At 36.0% G+C, this 16,444-nt stretch overlaps 1 protein-coding gene across 5 annotated transcripts in view; it reads left to right on the top strand.

Annotated features, from left to right (window-relative positions):
* Positions 1-16,444, top strand: part of LRRC7 (leucine rich repeat containing 7) — a 473,031-nt gene that overhangs the window by 185,402 nt on the left and 271,185 nt on the right. For all 5 annotated transcript variants that reach the window (XM_036444989.2, XM_045584480.1, XM_045584479.1 and 2 more), the window contains one exon: positions 7,280-7,397. In XM_036444989.2, the coding sequence (XP_036300882.1) occupies positions 7,280-7,397 (118 nt within the window). The remainder of the gene's footprint in view (positions 1-7,279; positions 7,398-16,444) is intronic.

The raw sequence follows: 16,444 nt of genomic DNA, 5'->3' as shown, positions 1-16,444 counted from the left end.
CATGGTATTTTGTGGAAGAGCCACACTCAAGGAGCCAAAGAGCCGCACGTGGCTCGAGAGCCACAGTTTGCCAACCACAGCTCTAGGTTAAGGGCAAGTTCTAAGAGTGTTTTTCTGTACTAAAAGGCAATATGCAAAGCATATTTTATAGTATTTTTACATTTTATTTTATTTTATTTTATTTTATTTTATAGCTACTTGTTGACTATATACTTGAGGAAGGGGCTACTTTGTTCTCTCACCTTTGGGTCCTGGCACTGTGTGACTGAGTAGATGCTTAGGAGGTGCTCAGGAGCACAAGCAGTTAGGAAGAAAGGGGAATGGGAAAAGAAGGAGGGAAGAAGAAAGAAAGAAAAGGAATGAGAGAAGGAGGGAAGGAGGAAAAGAGGAGAGAGGGGAGAAAGAGGGAGGGAGGGAGGAAAGGAGAGAGGGAGGGAGGGAAAAGAGTAAATGAACATCATAATAAGAAGCTTGCAATTTACCAAATGTATATATATAAAATCATTTTTACTCTATTATTTTTAAGTTAACTCTTTTTTCACCAAAGATAATCATCAACATTTGTGTTAAACTAAAAAAATTTAAAACGTTTTAGTATAATGTGTGCAAAATAATTATCTATTTGAAACAGCTTTCAAACAAACTTGGAAACACCATCTCGTGCACACACTTAAAGGGATTCAAAGGAAGAGCTTCTAAGAAGCCAGCCGTTCGATGATGCCAGCTCATTAGACAATCAGTCCTTCTCCTGGCAGAATCCAGTTGTGCCAGCGTATGGCATCAATAACCCTCTCATTGCATATTTATGATTTTATATGAATCTTTTCAGGAAAACAGTTTATCTTTTTAAAATTCACAAGCTACTCATAGTTTTTTATTCGTAGTGCAAAATTAAACAGCTTATTTCTTATGTTTTCTAGGGAACTGCTTTCATATACAGTTATTCACACTCAAGGTGTTTTTAATGTGTCCTTGATTTTCCAAGCCAGGGTATAAAGGTGATAATAAAATGCTCATTCCAATTATAATAGTTTGCATTTGTCTAGCCCTTCAGGGTGAGCCAAGTGCTAAAACATGTATTCTCCTTTAATTCTACTTTAAGTCCTTGCTCTCAATAACCATTGAATTTAAATCTTCTTCCCTAATCCTCCTGGGACCATTAGGATTCCTGGGTTCAAGGTTCTCCTCTTATTCACTCTCCTCTACCAGGCAGCCTCCAACTGTTGTCACTTGTCACCGTTATCTTTCCAGAGCACGATCTGACAGTGCAGCAGGAGCAACAGGCCGCAATAAAAGCGGCTTCGTATCAGACAAAACTGAATGTGAATGCTGGCTCTGGCACTTCCTCAGTAGATGACCTTGTAAAAGTGAACTTCTTGAGTTTTCTCAACGCAAAATAGGAATAGTAATACCTTCCTTGCAACATTGTTGCAGGAACTAACGATGATATAAATTAAAATCTAGTTTAGTGCCTTTCACATATTCACTAAGCTCTCTAACAAGTGGTGACTATCTTGTTGTTTGTCACTTCCCTGTATAAGAATATTCATGAAATAACAAATGTCTATACTGAGAAGATTCCATGTGTCAAGCATTGCAATATACACTGAAGAAGCCACAGCAACTAGAAAAGCTTACAGTCTAATAATCCCCAAATAGGGACATGTACGTAGGCTTCAGTGGGGATAAGTACAGAATTTTATGAAAGTGCATGGGTGGAGCATGTAAACTGGTCTTGAGCTGTGATCTGAACGTTGGGGAGGCCTGAGCTTAGAGAAGGAAGTAAGGAGGAGGTAGGACAGGGTGGAGTGGGAAAAAGCTCCAGCCGGAAACCTGGCATTTGCAAGGGCGAGGCAGAGCATGGTGAGTGCTCGAAACTGGCTACTGCCTTCTGTGGCTAGAGATACGGTAATGCAGGACCAGAGAGGGGAAGGTGTGAGGAAGAGACAGGGACAGGGGAAGGACAAAGTGAGAAACCGGAGAGATAAAAGGCATTGGAAGCCACAGTAAGAAATGTGAACTTTATTCTGAAGAAAGCAGAGAACCATGGGAAAAGGATGAGCAGATGGCCCTGATCTCATTTGCATCTTTAGAAGTGACATTTCATGACCCATCACAGCGGTCCTTACCCTGGTCCACAGCCACACATGGGCTCCCAGTGATTTGCTAGTTCTTTGAAATTGAACACAAGTGTGTGTGTGTGTGTGTGTGTGTGTGTGTGTGTGTGTGTGTGTTTCTGAAGATAGCATTCACAAGGCTGACTCAGAAATGAATAAAAATCATCATCTGAACACCTCCTGTAGGATGAAGCCCAGACTCGCACATCTTTTCACATTCTGGCCAAAACCTTCCTTTTCTATTCCTTCCCACCAAGTTTAGAATAGAGCCTCTTTTGATTTTTTGCCATTCCTAACATTCCCCTGAGCCATTCCTCCTAGTACCGCTCTCTGGACTGCCCTGCTCTTCCCAATCCACCCCTCTCCACCCCACCTACTGCTCACAGAACTGCCCCTCTCTCAAACCCTGGCTGAGCTTTTTCTTCCTTCCCCCAGCATTCTCTTACTTTCCTTCCCCCTCTTCTCTAGCTCAACCACGTTTCCCAGTCATCGAGTTCAAATGACCCAGCTGGAACGAGAGATGGACAGAGAGCAGTGGACTAGAAACAGAGTACAGAGACGGACTCATACTTATGTGGAAATCAGATGTACAATACAATAGAACTTGTCCTGAAAATCAGGAGAGACAATGAGCTGTGTTTAAAATGGTGCCAGAACAACTGGTCATCAGTAAAAGGAAAAGAATGGACCCTTACTTCATATTATACTCAAAAATAAATTCTACATGAGGCAAATCAAAGCATGAAAACTTTCAGGAGGAAAAATCTGGAGGCCAGTTTTTTGCACATATGAGATAAATTTGACTTTTTAAATGTATTTTTATTGAAAGATTAGAGGCCCAGTGCACGGATTCGTGCACAGGTGAGGTCCTTCAGCCTGGCATGCTCCCTCTCACAATCCAGAACCCCTCAGGGGATGTAGCAGTGCTTGAAGCAGTCAGGCAGTCAGGGAGGAGCCTGAGCCAAGTGGGGCACCAAGCCTCTCCTGCTCACCCCTGCCCCACTGTGCCTCAACTCCATAGCTCTGCTCTGCTGTGGAGGTGGGAGAGGCTCTAGCTGCCTCAGCTGCTCTTGCAGCCCTGAGCCCAGTGGTGTTCCCATTGTGGGAGCGCACTGACCACGGGGAGGCAGCTCCTGCATTGAATATCTGCCCCCTGGTGGTCAGTGTGCATCATAGCACTGGTTTCGGACAACCTGTCATAAGGTCATTTAGGCTTTTATGTATATATATAGACAATATAAAAAAGAATGGAATGTTGAGCCATATATTGATAGAACTATCCAAAAATTATCAATAGTATTCAAAATATAACAACATTTTTCAAATGAATAAAACAAAAAATATATTGTTTTATTAGTAATTTGGCAAAAGGTGTTACCATTTTACAAACTACAAATTGGAAAAATTAATGTGTGTGTGGTTTTGTTGCACTGAAAGGTTTTTCTTTGACGATTTTGTTCACCATACTGCTGAAGACAGAAATTGGCAACTTCTTTTATATTTCATTTCCAGTGCTAAATGTCTATAATAGTATATAATTACTATTCCATAAATTTATTTAAAATGCATGTAGCTATTGTAGACTCAGAGCATTCACTCCAATATCTAAGTCTCTGCATATATCAAGCAAATTGCTGAAACTAGTTTGAGGTACACATATTTGGGAGTATCTTTAGATGCTACAAGAAAGGTGCAATATTATCCCTCTTTGGACTTCATCTGCTTACCTGTGCTGGCTTTTGGGTGATCCATTTTTCATCACCTCTTTTAGGAATACTTTCATGAGTCAACCCCATCATCACCATGAACATAATCTGCTACAGATATCCTACCTGTGTGTTTTTACCATACCTAATATTTAATTTGGCATTATCCCACTGTAGTTATTGTCTGAATATTAACTTGTAAGCAAAAATAGCTATTGCTTGTTTACTTTGTGCCTCTTGTAATTAGCATAGTGTCTAGCCTGAAGCAGGTATCAATTAATGGTTTTCCATGAATGAATGCATAATTCCTTTTAGGATATACATTTTTTTGCTCCAAATATGTTTTTATTTTCAATCTTCAGGCCTTTCTCTTTTTTGTTAGCTCTCTTAGTAAACACCTAACCATTACAGTAATTTAAACTGCATGCTCTTCACAAACCAATTTCTGTCAGAGTTTAAATTGCTTCCATTAGCCCCAGAAAAAGAACTTTAGTACACAAATATTTCAAGGCTCAAAACAACCTCATTGTTTTTGAAATGTGAAATTTCAATAGCAGATGAAAGGCAGGGTAATTATAAGCATTAACAGTCTTACTCTAATTAGCAATTAATTAATTTGCTATTTTATTCTATACTGAAGAATTATGGTTATTTCATAACCATCCTTGACTTCATTTTCATTCAAAGCTTGAATCTTGAAGGAATCATTAAAATGTCTCTTTAATTTCTTTCCAAGTTATAGACATCATAACTCACATTCAGAAGTTCACTTTGTTTGTAAAATTATATTCCACAAGATTGTTACCTCTCTGAAACTTCTAATACTGTGACATATTAGCTGTAACTGATTAATTTACTGATTTTCCCTCAACTTACCTAAGTATATGTTAAAATATATTTATTAAGCACACATATGTACTATGCTAATAACGGGTATACACAAAGGTGAAACAAATCGCTAACAAGATGAATTAGATATGACTTATGCCTTCAAAGACCTCATCATCTAGAAAATAAGAAATAGATTATATATAGAGAGAGATGTGCTTCTGTATAATTTTTATAAATATTAATGACTAATAGTTATCAACTCTTACTATGTGCCAATCACATTTTTACATGTTCACAAGTAATTCATTTCATCAAATCAAGGCCTTTGATTATAAGACATCACTATTATAGTAGCACTAAGAAACACTCCATAAAAATTATAACTTGCTCTTGATTGTAATATGCCTCCCAAATATCAAAGATGTTAATATGTAAAAAACACAGAACTTAAAATTGATGAGTAATAGTAACTTATTTAAGTTAGGTAATGTCATTGTCCTAATTTTACAGAGGAGGAAATTGATAGGGTTCAGAGATGTTAAGCAACTTTCCCAAAACCATACAGCTAGTAAGTAGATGAGTGGGGATTGAACCTACATCAGTCTGATTACATATACCATGCTTTTAGCCTCTATACAAGAGAAGTCTTGGATTCTCTGTGTAATAGAGTGTTGAAGAATTTCCATATACACTGAGTGGCCACATTATTATGATCTCTGAATGCATAATAATCTGGCCTCTCAGTGTATTTTGCTCCTAACATGGTTGCATTTATAGTTGGAGAAGAATACAGAAATATATTTTTTTTAATTTATGGGAGAAATGAGAATTTAGTTGAGATTATGAGATTTAAATTTCAAAAATGGGAAAAAAGCCTTTCCAGTTTGAAATTTAGTCATCTAAATTTGGCATAAAATGGTTATAACAATCTATTAACTAAAAGATAGTTAGAATACTTGACCAACAGCAGTAATGAGGCAATTGATTTTTAAAATCTATGAATTTATAAATTTAAATATATGAATTTATAATATTACATTGTATATAGATGTAATCCTTGCAGATGGATGAAAATTTAGTTAAATTTTACCATGAGTGTAGACATTTATTTTTCTATTTTTAAAGAAAAATTGTATGTTAATAGGAACTATCAAACTTCTATTTTTAACTGTTATTAAGAAATTGGCAACATTTCTGTACAGCCTATTAAAATTCTAGCACTACATGAAGAATTGCAAATAATCTATGTAAAAAGCTACAAGTGAGTAACCAAAAGCAAGAAAATATATATTTCATCTTAAGTATCAACCAGTACAATCTATTTTTTAAAAGAACTAATGAGTTAAGAAATAACAACTATGACTTACATCATTTCTGCCTATAAATAATGAATTACATGTAAGAACAAGTGGTAGTTAAATGTACTGTGGGCCAATTGCATCGTCATGGATACCAAAGGCTTCATCTGTGGAAATTTAGCAAAACATAATTAGAAATGTCAAACAGAAAGGATCTCATTAAGATAATTCTTCCAGAAAGAATAAAAATTCTGTCCCAGCTGTTCATATCTTGAGTAATCAAGATAAGATGGACATAGCAAAAAAATCTTGTTTCCCAAAATATGGTACTATAAACACATACATCAGAATAACCAGATCACTAGAGTTCTTCTTTAAAATACAAGATGTTGATGCCCAGCTGATGTGGATCAGTGGTTGAGCGTCAACCTGTGAACCAGGAGGTCGAAGTTCTGTTTCCGGTTAGGGCAGATGCCACATGCCCGGGTTGCAGGCTCAATCCGCTCTGTGGGCATGTAGGAGGCAGCCAATCAATGATTCTCTCTCATCATTGATGTTTCTCTCTTCTGCTCCCTTCCTCTCTGAAATAAATAAATAAATAAATAAATAAATAAATAAATAAATATTTTTTTTAAATGCAGATGTTGACTTCTATCCCAGACCTACTATATCAGTATGTCTTTGGGTACAGCGCAACAATTCACATTTTGAACAAGAACCCTTTAAATATTTTCCCATCTAGTACTTTGGACTAATGGCAGAAATTAACCAATCACTAGTGACTTTTTTAACCAAGTATCAGAGGTTGTATGTTTCACTAATTATATATTTATGAGTAGTGTGGGGGGAAACAAGAGAAATGTGAGCTCATATACTCAAATATATATCAATTTTTGCATGTTATATAAAGAATTCTTTAAAATGATTAAATTGAAATGCTACTTTCTGAAATCTAACACAGTGACAGGAAAAGAGAATTGAAGAAATCTTATATCTGTGGGAATAAAAAAGAAGGGACAACTACAGAAATTTTTTCAAAGAATAAAATCTACAGGGTCAGTGGCAAATTGGACATTAATGGTAAACAGAAGGAGGAAAAGTATTATAGAATACTTTGGGTTTTGAATCTGGGCAGCAGAGAAGAGAGAGGTACTAACTTGGGAATGGGAAACATTCTGAAAACACTAGAGAGTTTTGGAGTGGAAGAAGGTGAGAGTTTGTAGCTGGTCCTTTCACTACCACATTTATAAAGATGAATTTTGTTACTAATTTTACATATGAATGGATTTAACCAAATTGAGTTCTAATTAATCATTATTTTTTACAGCAATTGTTCAACTGTCAAGCTCTACGAAAACTAAGTATTCCTGACAATGACCTTTCAAGTCTGCCAACCACTATTGCTAGTTTAGTTAACCTTAAAGAACTCGACATCAGTAAAAATGGTAAGATTTCATCTCATCTCTAAATAATTTTTACTGAAAATATGTTTTAATGTTTTCTCTTAGAAAATAGTATGATATGTTTTCTTTTATTTTTTTGCACCTCTAAGTTAACTTTATTGAAAAGTTAAATCTTACTCTATCAGTTAATGACAGAAAACCTCTCTCCCCTTCTCTTACTGGTGTGCCTGATTTCCTTTTGCATTTAGTTATGTCATTTAACCTTTTTTAGAGTATTTTACTGCCTTTACATTGTTTCCTTCATTCTCAGAATATGTGGTGGAGGACCAGGGGTATTGTCTATAAAAATAAAAATATAAATCCTTTCTTTAAGACTTCATAATGGACTGGAGATATGCTTGATATTAAACATAGTGCTTATAATTGACAATATGATCTTGTGAACTTCAAAATTTGTTAAAAATGTAACTTCTGTTAAAATGTTCACACACACACACACACACACACACACACACACACACACGTTCATTCATGAAGTAAAAAACAAAGAAGAAGAAACATAAAACCAACAAGGGGACACAGGAACCTCTGGGAGATGTTGGGTGTGTCTACTAACTTGATTGTAGTGATGGTATCACTGTAGTTTGCATATATCCAAAACTTACCAAATTGCACATATTAAATATGTGCAATTTTTTTGTGTATCGATTATAGCTTAATGGAGCTGTTTTAAAAAAACTTTAAAGGAAAATATTAATTTAAGCACCCTAAAAAGAGAAAGAAGTTGGATAAGATTGGCTTAATTCTAGGTAAATAGGCACCTTGATTTAATCTGTTTTGTTAAGGACACTAGGAAAATCTCTTGATCACATTAGCTATGGCATTTCTAAAAATTCCTGGACTGTCCTGTTTAATATTAAGACTTTCCGTTGTTATTCCCTAGAAGCAAACCCTAATTCTTTCTACCTCATATTTTCTTAATAATATTTATGAGAAACTGACATACTATATATTTACATCATTTATGTATTATCTGGACTGTTCTAACTAGAATTAAAATTCAATGGTGTCTCAATTTTTTGTGTGTTTGTTAATGGTGTATCTAAATTGCTTAAAACGGTGTGTGGTACATTGTAGAAACTCAACACATAATGATTAAATGAGTTCATGAATGAAAGGTTATTCTGGATGAACATGGAACACTTGTTGAAATGTACTGGTGTGAATAGCTAGTGAGATGTCTAGAGTGTAAGTCTGTGAGAGTCATAGAGAAGTTTAGTGTCACTGGGGAAAGAGGTGTAACCCCTATCAGTAATCAGTAAATATCATAAAGAACACTATACAATGAAATGTTTAATTACATAGTACAATTACAAATTCTTAGAGAATAGAAAGATTAATTAAGATTGCTTTATTATTAGAGAAGAACTCAAGTAAAAGATGTAGCCTGAGGATTTCTATGAAGCATGGTAGCATCTGGATAAAGGAGAGCATTTCATTTGAAGGAAACAATCAGAATACAAACAGTGGACACACACATTCTTCTATCCAACTTAACTTACCACTTAGAATGTTTTCAGGAAAACAATGTTAAAAGTCCAGTATATGCAGGCTTAGAGAATAGCAACTATACTTAGGCCCATTATAAGATGACATTAAGTTCTACCTTTACTGTTTTAAGATTAGATTTACAGGCCACATATTTAGATGGATTGGTATCTCTGCACTTTATTAACAACTAATACTGTTTATTTATTTACATACATTCACACATTAAATGCTATTTTCAAATTTTAATTTCTGAGAAACATAGGGTGTGGAAATATGCCATATTCCTTGATCTTCAGGAAGGTTTGGCTGGAAAATCCAAATAATTAAAAATCTATCTTAAAGAGGATCAGAAAAGAAATAATCACCAAGTATAAACACACAATTCCTGATAAATAGGAGATTTGGGGACCTTAAGTCTGGGAGCATCCTTAAAAGTCCTTGTGAGTATTACTTATGGACTTTTCGCTATGCTTATAGTCTCTATATTCTGGAAATATTTACATAAAACAACATGCAAGACACAGCAAGCCGCTCTGCAGAGTCAGAACAGGACAAAAGGTTAGGTGAGCCATTCCTGGAAATTACACAAATGGTGAAAGATTTTAACACATGACCCATTTCAGAAATCATACCTTAAAAAGCTGTCACTGACTTCTATGGCAGAGACCTTGACAGTTACTTAAGGAGCATAATACATCCTTTTGGGATCTGTCAAGTGCAAAAGGGGCAGATAGAAGAGAATAAGTGCAGTGTCAGCACCACAGTTAGCAAGGCTGGAATAGCCCTGGTGGAAGAGAGTCAAGACACGAGAGAATATCATGAGAGAATACCACTGTCAGTATTGGTATCATAGACAGAAATAGAATGTTAATTTTTAGACAGACTCACTTAAGTACTGCTTGATCTGGTAAAAATTTGCCTGAAATGTGCTAGAAGTTGATGAGTGACTCCACACAATGAACTAACTCATCTGGAGGCTGAGTTTAAAGCTGACCTTGGTCGTCCCTGTGGCCTCCAATCTTTACTTTTCATTTTCAGTTCTTCCATCTGCCACCTTGATTCACAATTTTTCCTTTTATCATTCAAAGATACCATTTTATAATAAAACCTTGAATAAGTGAACTATTGAGTGCAGAAAGATATCTACATAATTTGCATGACTAGCTTTCATCTCCCTCTCCCACCAATCTCCAGCTATCCTTTCTCCTTTCCATTTCACCCACAGGCAATTCCCAAATGCATCAGCTACTTATCTGTGACACAAGGAACTCTGTTTTTTTCTCTTTTCAAAATATTCCTGCCTCCCCTCTGCTGCCCCTCATTAAGCAGACTGGGTCATCTTCACCTTTCAAAAGATGTTTCAGACACCACTTATTCTGAGAAATTTGTCTGTACACAAACATAACTGATTGCTACTTCCTATTATATGCCTTGAGTGTGTTTTTGCTTTGAACTTATCTCACTTTGTACTTTAATATCTATATATCCCTATATATTTGACTACATTGTGAAATCCTGGAAATCAGGGACTATTTTATTCATCTCTCTAGTTGAAGCCAATCAAACCATACCCAGCATACATAGTAGTGCTCAATAAATGTTTGGCAGGTTAATAAGATTATACAGAAGCATTCTTTTAAAAATATTCAATGTGCATTTATACAGGGTGGGGCAAAAGTAGGTTGACAGTTTTTTATATGGAAAATAATGAAATATTTAATAAATAATAATACAAGAATAAGCTGTGTTTTCCATACAACTCTTTACCTTAAAGACCCTATGTAGGCTACGGACTTCACCTCTTATACTGAAGACATGTTAAGTGGTATGACTGAGTGCTGGAAAATATAGAAATGACACTGCAGTAAGTAATGAGTAACCACAAAAACAGCTTTAGCCTGTCATGTAGCAATATCTTTTATATCCTTGGTCCTTGGGATAGTGACTACTTCATATCAAGCTCTGACCTCTCCCATGAGTTTTAGATTGATATAGCCAACTGCATGCTGAACATAACTGTAATATGTTCCACAAACATAATATATTTAAAACCACACTCATCATCCACACCAGTCTGCTTTTTCTCCATATCCAGCTCTCTGCTAATGTTATTATTATCCACACAGGCATCCATTATTATTATAATTATCCATTCTTTCCTCTGTCTACCATATGCATTGTCACCAAATCCTGCCTGTACCTTTTAAATATAGGAATAGTCAAGTCTGTTTTCTTCTCTCTGATCCCATACAATCTTAATTTAGTCTCTTTCTTTTTCCTAGACCAGTGGTCGGCAAACTCATTAGTCAACAGAGCCAAATATCAACAGTACAACAAATGAAATTTCTTTTGAGAGCCAAATTTTTTTAACTTAAACTATATAGGTAGGTACATTGTTATTAACTTAATTGGGGTACTCCTAAGCTGACCTTTGCTAAAAACTCAAGGGGCCAAAGAGCCACATGTAGCTTGAGAGCCACAGTTTGCCAACCACTGGCCTAGACTACTTAAATAGCCTCCTAATTGGTCTCTCCATCCCCATTATTGCCACTACATTTCTCCACAAAGTAGCTTTAGCCATCTTTACACATTGCAAATATTACTAGGTTATATTTATTTAAGACTCTTCAACTGACCTAGGACAGAGTGTAGGCTCTCTAACACAGCAAGTCCCACAGTTGACCTCTGCCTACACTTCCATTCCATCCTCCCATCTCAACAAAGATGATCTGCATTTTTTAACCTTATGGTCGAGGTACTTAAATATTTAATGCAGTCACCATCTCCTTGACTCTATATTATTTTCACTGCCTGAATTATCTTTCTCTCTTTTACCTGGCTCAATCTCATTTAAAACTCAATTTAGTATTAAAGACATTTGACAGTTATACTTAAAATAGTGATATAGTCTTAATACTTAAGCTGTTAAGCATGAAGAAAATAATGAGACCACATGTGCCTTCCATGAGATTAAAATGTTAACATTTATTATAGATATCACACCCTAGTTTAAAAATAAATAAATACATAAAACCTTATAGAAACTTGTAAATTCTCATTGCCACTTCCTCCCTCTCAGAGTTAAAATTTCAATGAAATACTAATACATTGTATATATAGTTCTGCAAGTTTTTCATTCCACATTATGTTTCTGAAATCTGTCCTTGATGACCAATGTGGATCTAATTGTATAAGCAAAGTACCAAATTCCAATTGTTTTATATCTTTGCCAACACTTGTGGTTATTATATATTTTAAATGTTGCCCAATCAGATGGTAGATTAGCTCAGTATTTTAATTTATATTTCCCTAATCACTAGACGAGTTGGATTTCTTTTTTATTTCTTCTTATTGGCAAGTGTAAGGTATCTTTCTCTACAAATTTCTTTTTGGTACATTTTTATTTTGGATTGTTTATTATGTATGTAGACATCAGTCCCTTGGTTAAATGAGTTACAAATACCATCTTCCAACCTGTGGCCTGTCTTTTTGCTTTGCTTGAGATGACATTTTCCACAGAGAAGTTGACATTTTAATTTATTAAAGTGTATCACTCTTCTCTTTATATTATGTATTTTCATAGCTTATTTAAAAAAAAATTTCTACCCAAATATCATAAAAGAAAATCTGTATTTTCTTCTCAAACTGTTAGTTTCTTTTTACATTTAGACCTTTGATTCACTTAAAACTTTTTTTGTGCCATATATATATATATATATATATATATATATATGATCAAAATTCCATATGAATAGATGATTGTTTCAGCAACACTTATTAAATAGTCTTTTGTTTCCCCACTAATTTATAATTCTATCTGTTTTACATACAAAAGACATTTTTCTAAACTCCCCATCCTGCATCATTGGCTTATTTGCCTGTTCCTGTGCCAATAGCACATTGTTCTAATCACTAAAACATAATATTGAGTTTCAATCTCTGATAATACAAGTTCTTTCTTTTCTTTTTCAAATATATCTTGCTGTTCTTAGTACTCAATTCTTCCATGTGTATTTTAGGTTCAACTTGTTGAGGTTCACAAATAATCTGTTGGAATTTTTTTAACTGGCTTAAATTTAAAGATTAATTTGGGAAGAATTTATATTTTTGTGATAGTAAGTATTATAATCCATGAACATTTACCCTTATTTAGGTTTTATTTTATGTCTTATAAAAAGTTTTCCATTTTTCTCAAGAAAGTCTTTCATACATTTTAGGAGAGTCATCCTGCCAGAGGATTTTATATTCTGCTAATTGTTTAAATGGTTGTTGGTTTATCTTCCAATTATTAATTTCTAGTTTTTTACTTCCTACTACAGCTATTTTTATTATTACTCCTCTCCTTTCTTAGGGTTTATTCAGTTGTTTTTATTATTCCAATATATACTTTTTGCCATTGGATGCACTTTTTTTCCTTTTTATTGAATTTACTAGAGGCCCAGTGCACGGGGAGGGGGGTGTTCCTAAGCCCAGCCTGCACCCTCTCAAATCTTGGACATCCCTCTCACAATCCAGGTCTACTGGCTCCCTGCCTCTGCCTGATTGCCCCTAACCACTTCTGCCTGCCAGCCTAATCACTCCCTAACCATTCCCCTGCCAGCCTGGTCAATGCCTAACTGCTCCCTGGCTGGCCTGATTATCCCTAACTGCCCTCCCCTACTGGCCTGGTCACCCCCAACTGCCCTCCTCTGTTGGCCTGGTCACCCCTAATTTCTCTCCCTGCTGGCATAATCACCCACAACTTCCCTCCCTGTAGGCCTGGTCTCCTCCAACTGCCCTCCCTACAGGCCTGATACCCCCCAAATGCCCTCCTCTGCTGGCCTGGTCACCCTAACTTTCCACAACTGCCCTCCCCTGCTGGCCATCTTGTGGTAGCCATCTTGTGTTCACATAGGGGCAGCCATATTGACCACATGGGAGCAGCCATCTTATGTCTTGGAGTGATAGTCAATTTGCATATTATTCTTTTATTATATAGGATTGGTGAACAAAATTATACAGATTTCAAGTGCACAATTCCACCACACTTGATCTGTACACTGTATTGTGTGTTCACTACTCCAAGTGAATTCTCTTCCCATCACCATTTATCCCCCTATAACTCCTGTAATACCCCTCCCCTGGGAAGTCACCACACTGTTGTCTGCATCCATGAGTTGTTGATTTTTCCTTTTTTGCTCAATCCTTCTACCTCCCCCATCCCCAAACTCACCCCAACCCAATAGCTATCAGTCTATGAGTCAGCCTCTATTTTGCTTGTTAGTTCACTTATATTTCAAGTGTTTTTGTTTGTTTGTTTTCACATTTTTATTGAGATATATTGCAGACTGTATGCTCAGAATGATACTAATTTCTCATTATTTATTGACTTTCACATTGTGGCCAAGTATATGGTCAATTTTTAAAATACAGGGTATCCTAAAAAATGTATGCACACGCTTGAATAAATATAAAGGCAGTGTTTATTAAAATACATTTCATTTTCATTTAGCAGCAATCAGCTGTTAAACTGTATATACATTTTTCTGATGCCCTATATACATTGCTTCATATAATATAAATACATAGTCTCTTATTATTGGGTACAGGCTAGGAATCTAATAATCATATACTTTGATCTTCATTACAGTATACATTTTTAAGGACAAATGCTATTTCTTAATTTTTGCATACTTGAAACATTGAAAACACTCAGTGCTTGGAACATTTGCCTACTTAGAACACTGAACTCACCTAATGAACTGGGAAAAAAATGAACTGGAAAATGAGATTTCAACCTCTGTGTTCAGAAAAAGATTCTATTCTTTCAAAAAGATTCTAGTCTTCCATTTTAAAAATAAGTACAATTACCTTGATCATTTTTAAAGAAAATTTCAGTCAATTCTCTGAAATGACATTATATATATACATATACATATACATATACATATACATATACATATGATATCTATACCTATATATCTGTATCTCCATAGATAGATAACCTTATATTTTCATATTTTTATTGAGATATGTTGCAGATTGAATATATATGTACATATATAATATATACATATATATATACTAATAAAAGAGTAATATGCAAATTGGTCACAATGCCCTCATAGTAACAACCAAACAGCAGGCTGTGTGGGTGATAAGGCTGGAAGGGAGTTAGCGAGGGATGACCAAACAACTGAACAGCAGGTTGCATGGGGCAACCAGGCCAGTGGGGGGAAGCAATGAGGGCTGACCAGGCCAACAGAAGGGGACAGTGAGGGGCGACCAGGCCAGCAGAGGGAGCAGTTGTGGGCAATAAGACTGGCAAGAGGGGGCAGTTTGGGTTAACCATGCTGGCAGGGGGAGACAGTGAAGGGCAACCATGACCTGCTATCCAGGCTTTGTCTGCTAGGCCTTGGGGTGTTCCCACCTCCCCTTTGCTAAGGAAGCTCCCAAGCCCTGCTGTCAGGACTCTGATTGCTGGCCCTGGGGCTTCCCTGCTGCAGCCTCACTAGCCTTGCTGTCTGGACTCTTGTCTGCCAGGCCTGGGGCTTCCCTGCCATCACCCTGCAAACGAAGCCTCCATGCCCTACTGTCCTGGCTCTGTCTGTTGTGTCTGGGGGTGAATCAAGCCTCGGGGCTTGGTCCCCCAACTCCAGCAGAGCTGACAAGCCCAGACACTGCAGCAGTAGTGGAGTAAGGAGGCAGGTCCTGCAGACAGGCCAGACACTCCAGCAGCGGGGTTGAGCTGACTGGGTGCCCACATTTTGTGGCTATGGGGGCTACCGTTTCTGTCATGAAGTGGTGGTTAATTTGCATATTACTCTATTATTAGATAGGAGATATATATATATATATACACACACACACACTAATATATATATTAACATATATATTAACACACACACACCACACACACACACACACACACACACACACACACATATATATATATATATATATATATATATATATATATAGAGAGAGAGAGAGAGAGAGAGAGAGAGAGAGAGAGAGGTGTAAATAAATATCTGTAAATTACCCTTTCTTTCTTAAGTCTTTCTAATCATCAAATTACATGCGGTAATCCATGGGTGAATGCATCAGCTTTCCATACCAATGCATCTTTTATCCTTTATTATGCATATCTTAATTCAATAGTTAAATAAAAGCCCATGTCCATCTGTGATGAATGCATTTTATATAGAGTGATCTCTGAATAAATAGACTCTGCCTGTTTAAAGAGCTGATTCATGGCCATAATAGAGTAAATTGTTTTATATGATAAAGCAAAATAATGAATGACAATGTTTAATTAGCTGGTGATTCAGTTTTAAGTATGACTGTTGATTTGTCATAGTTCAGAGGGACTATGACACTATAGTTAAATGACTTTAATGAAAATGAATTAATGTGAAAGCCCTTCCTAATTCTGCAGCAATTAAGTGATTTTTCTCTTATCCTCTAAAACTTATTTCTATACAAGAATATATTTTAAAAGCATCATAGTGGGCAAAATTACTATTGTTAGTTGTAATGAAAGGCAATCAGAGTTGAAG

The sequence above is a fragment of the Pipistrellus kuhlii genome, unplaced genomic scaffold, assembly GCF_014108245.1.
Source record: "Pipistrellus kuhlii isolate mPipKuh1 unplaced genomic scaffold, mPipKuh1.p scaffold_m20_p_2, whole genome shotgun sequence".
NCBI lineage: Eukaryota > Metazoa > Chordata > Mammalia > Chiroptera > Vespertilionidae > Pipistrellus > Pipistrellus kuhlii.
The sequence above is the reverse complement of the archived record's forward strand: the minus strand, read 5'-3'. Positions and strand labels throughout refer to the sequence as shown.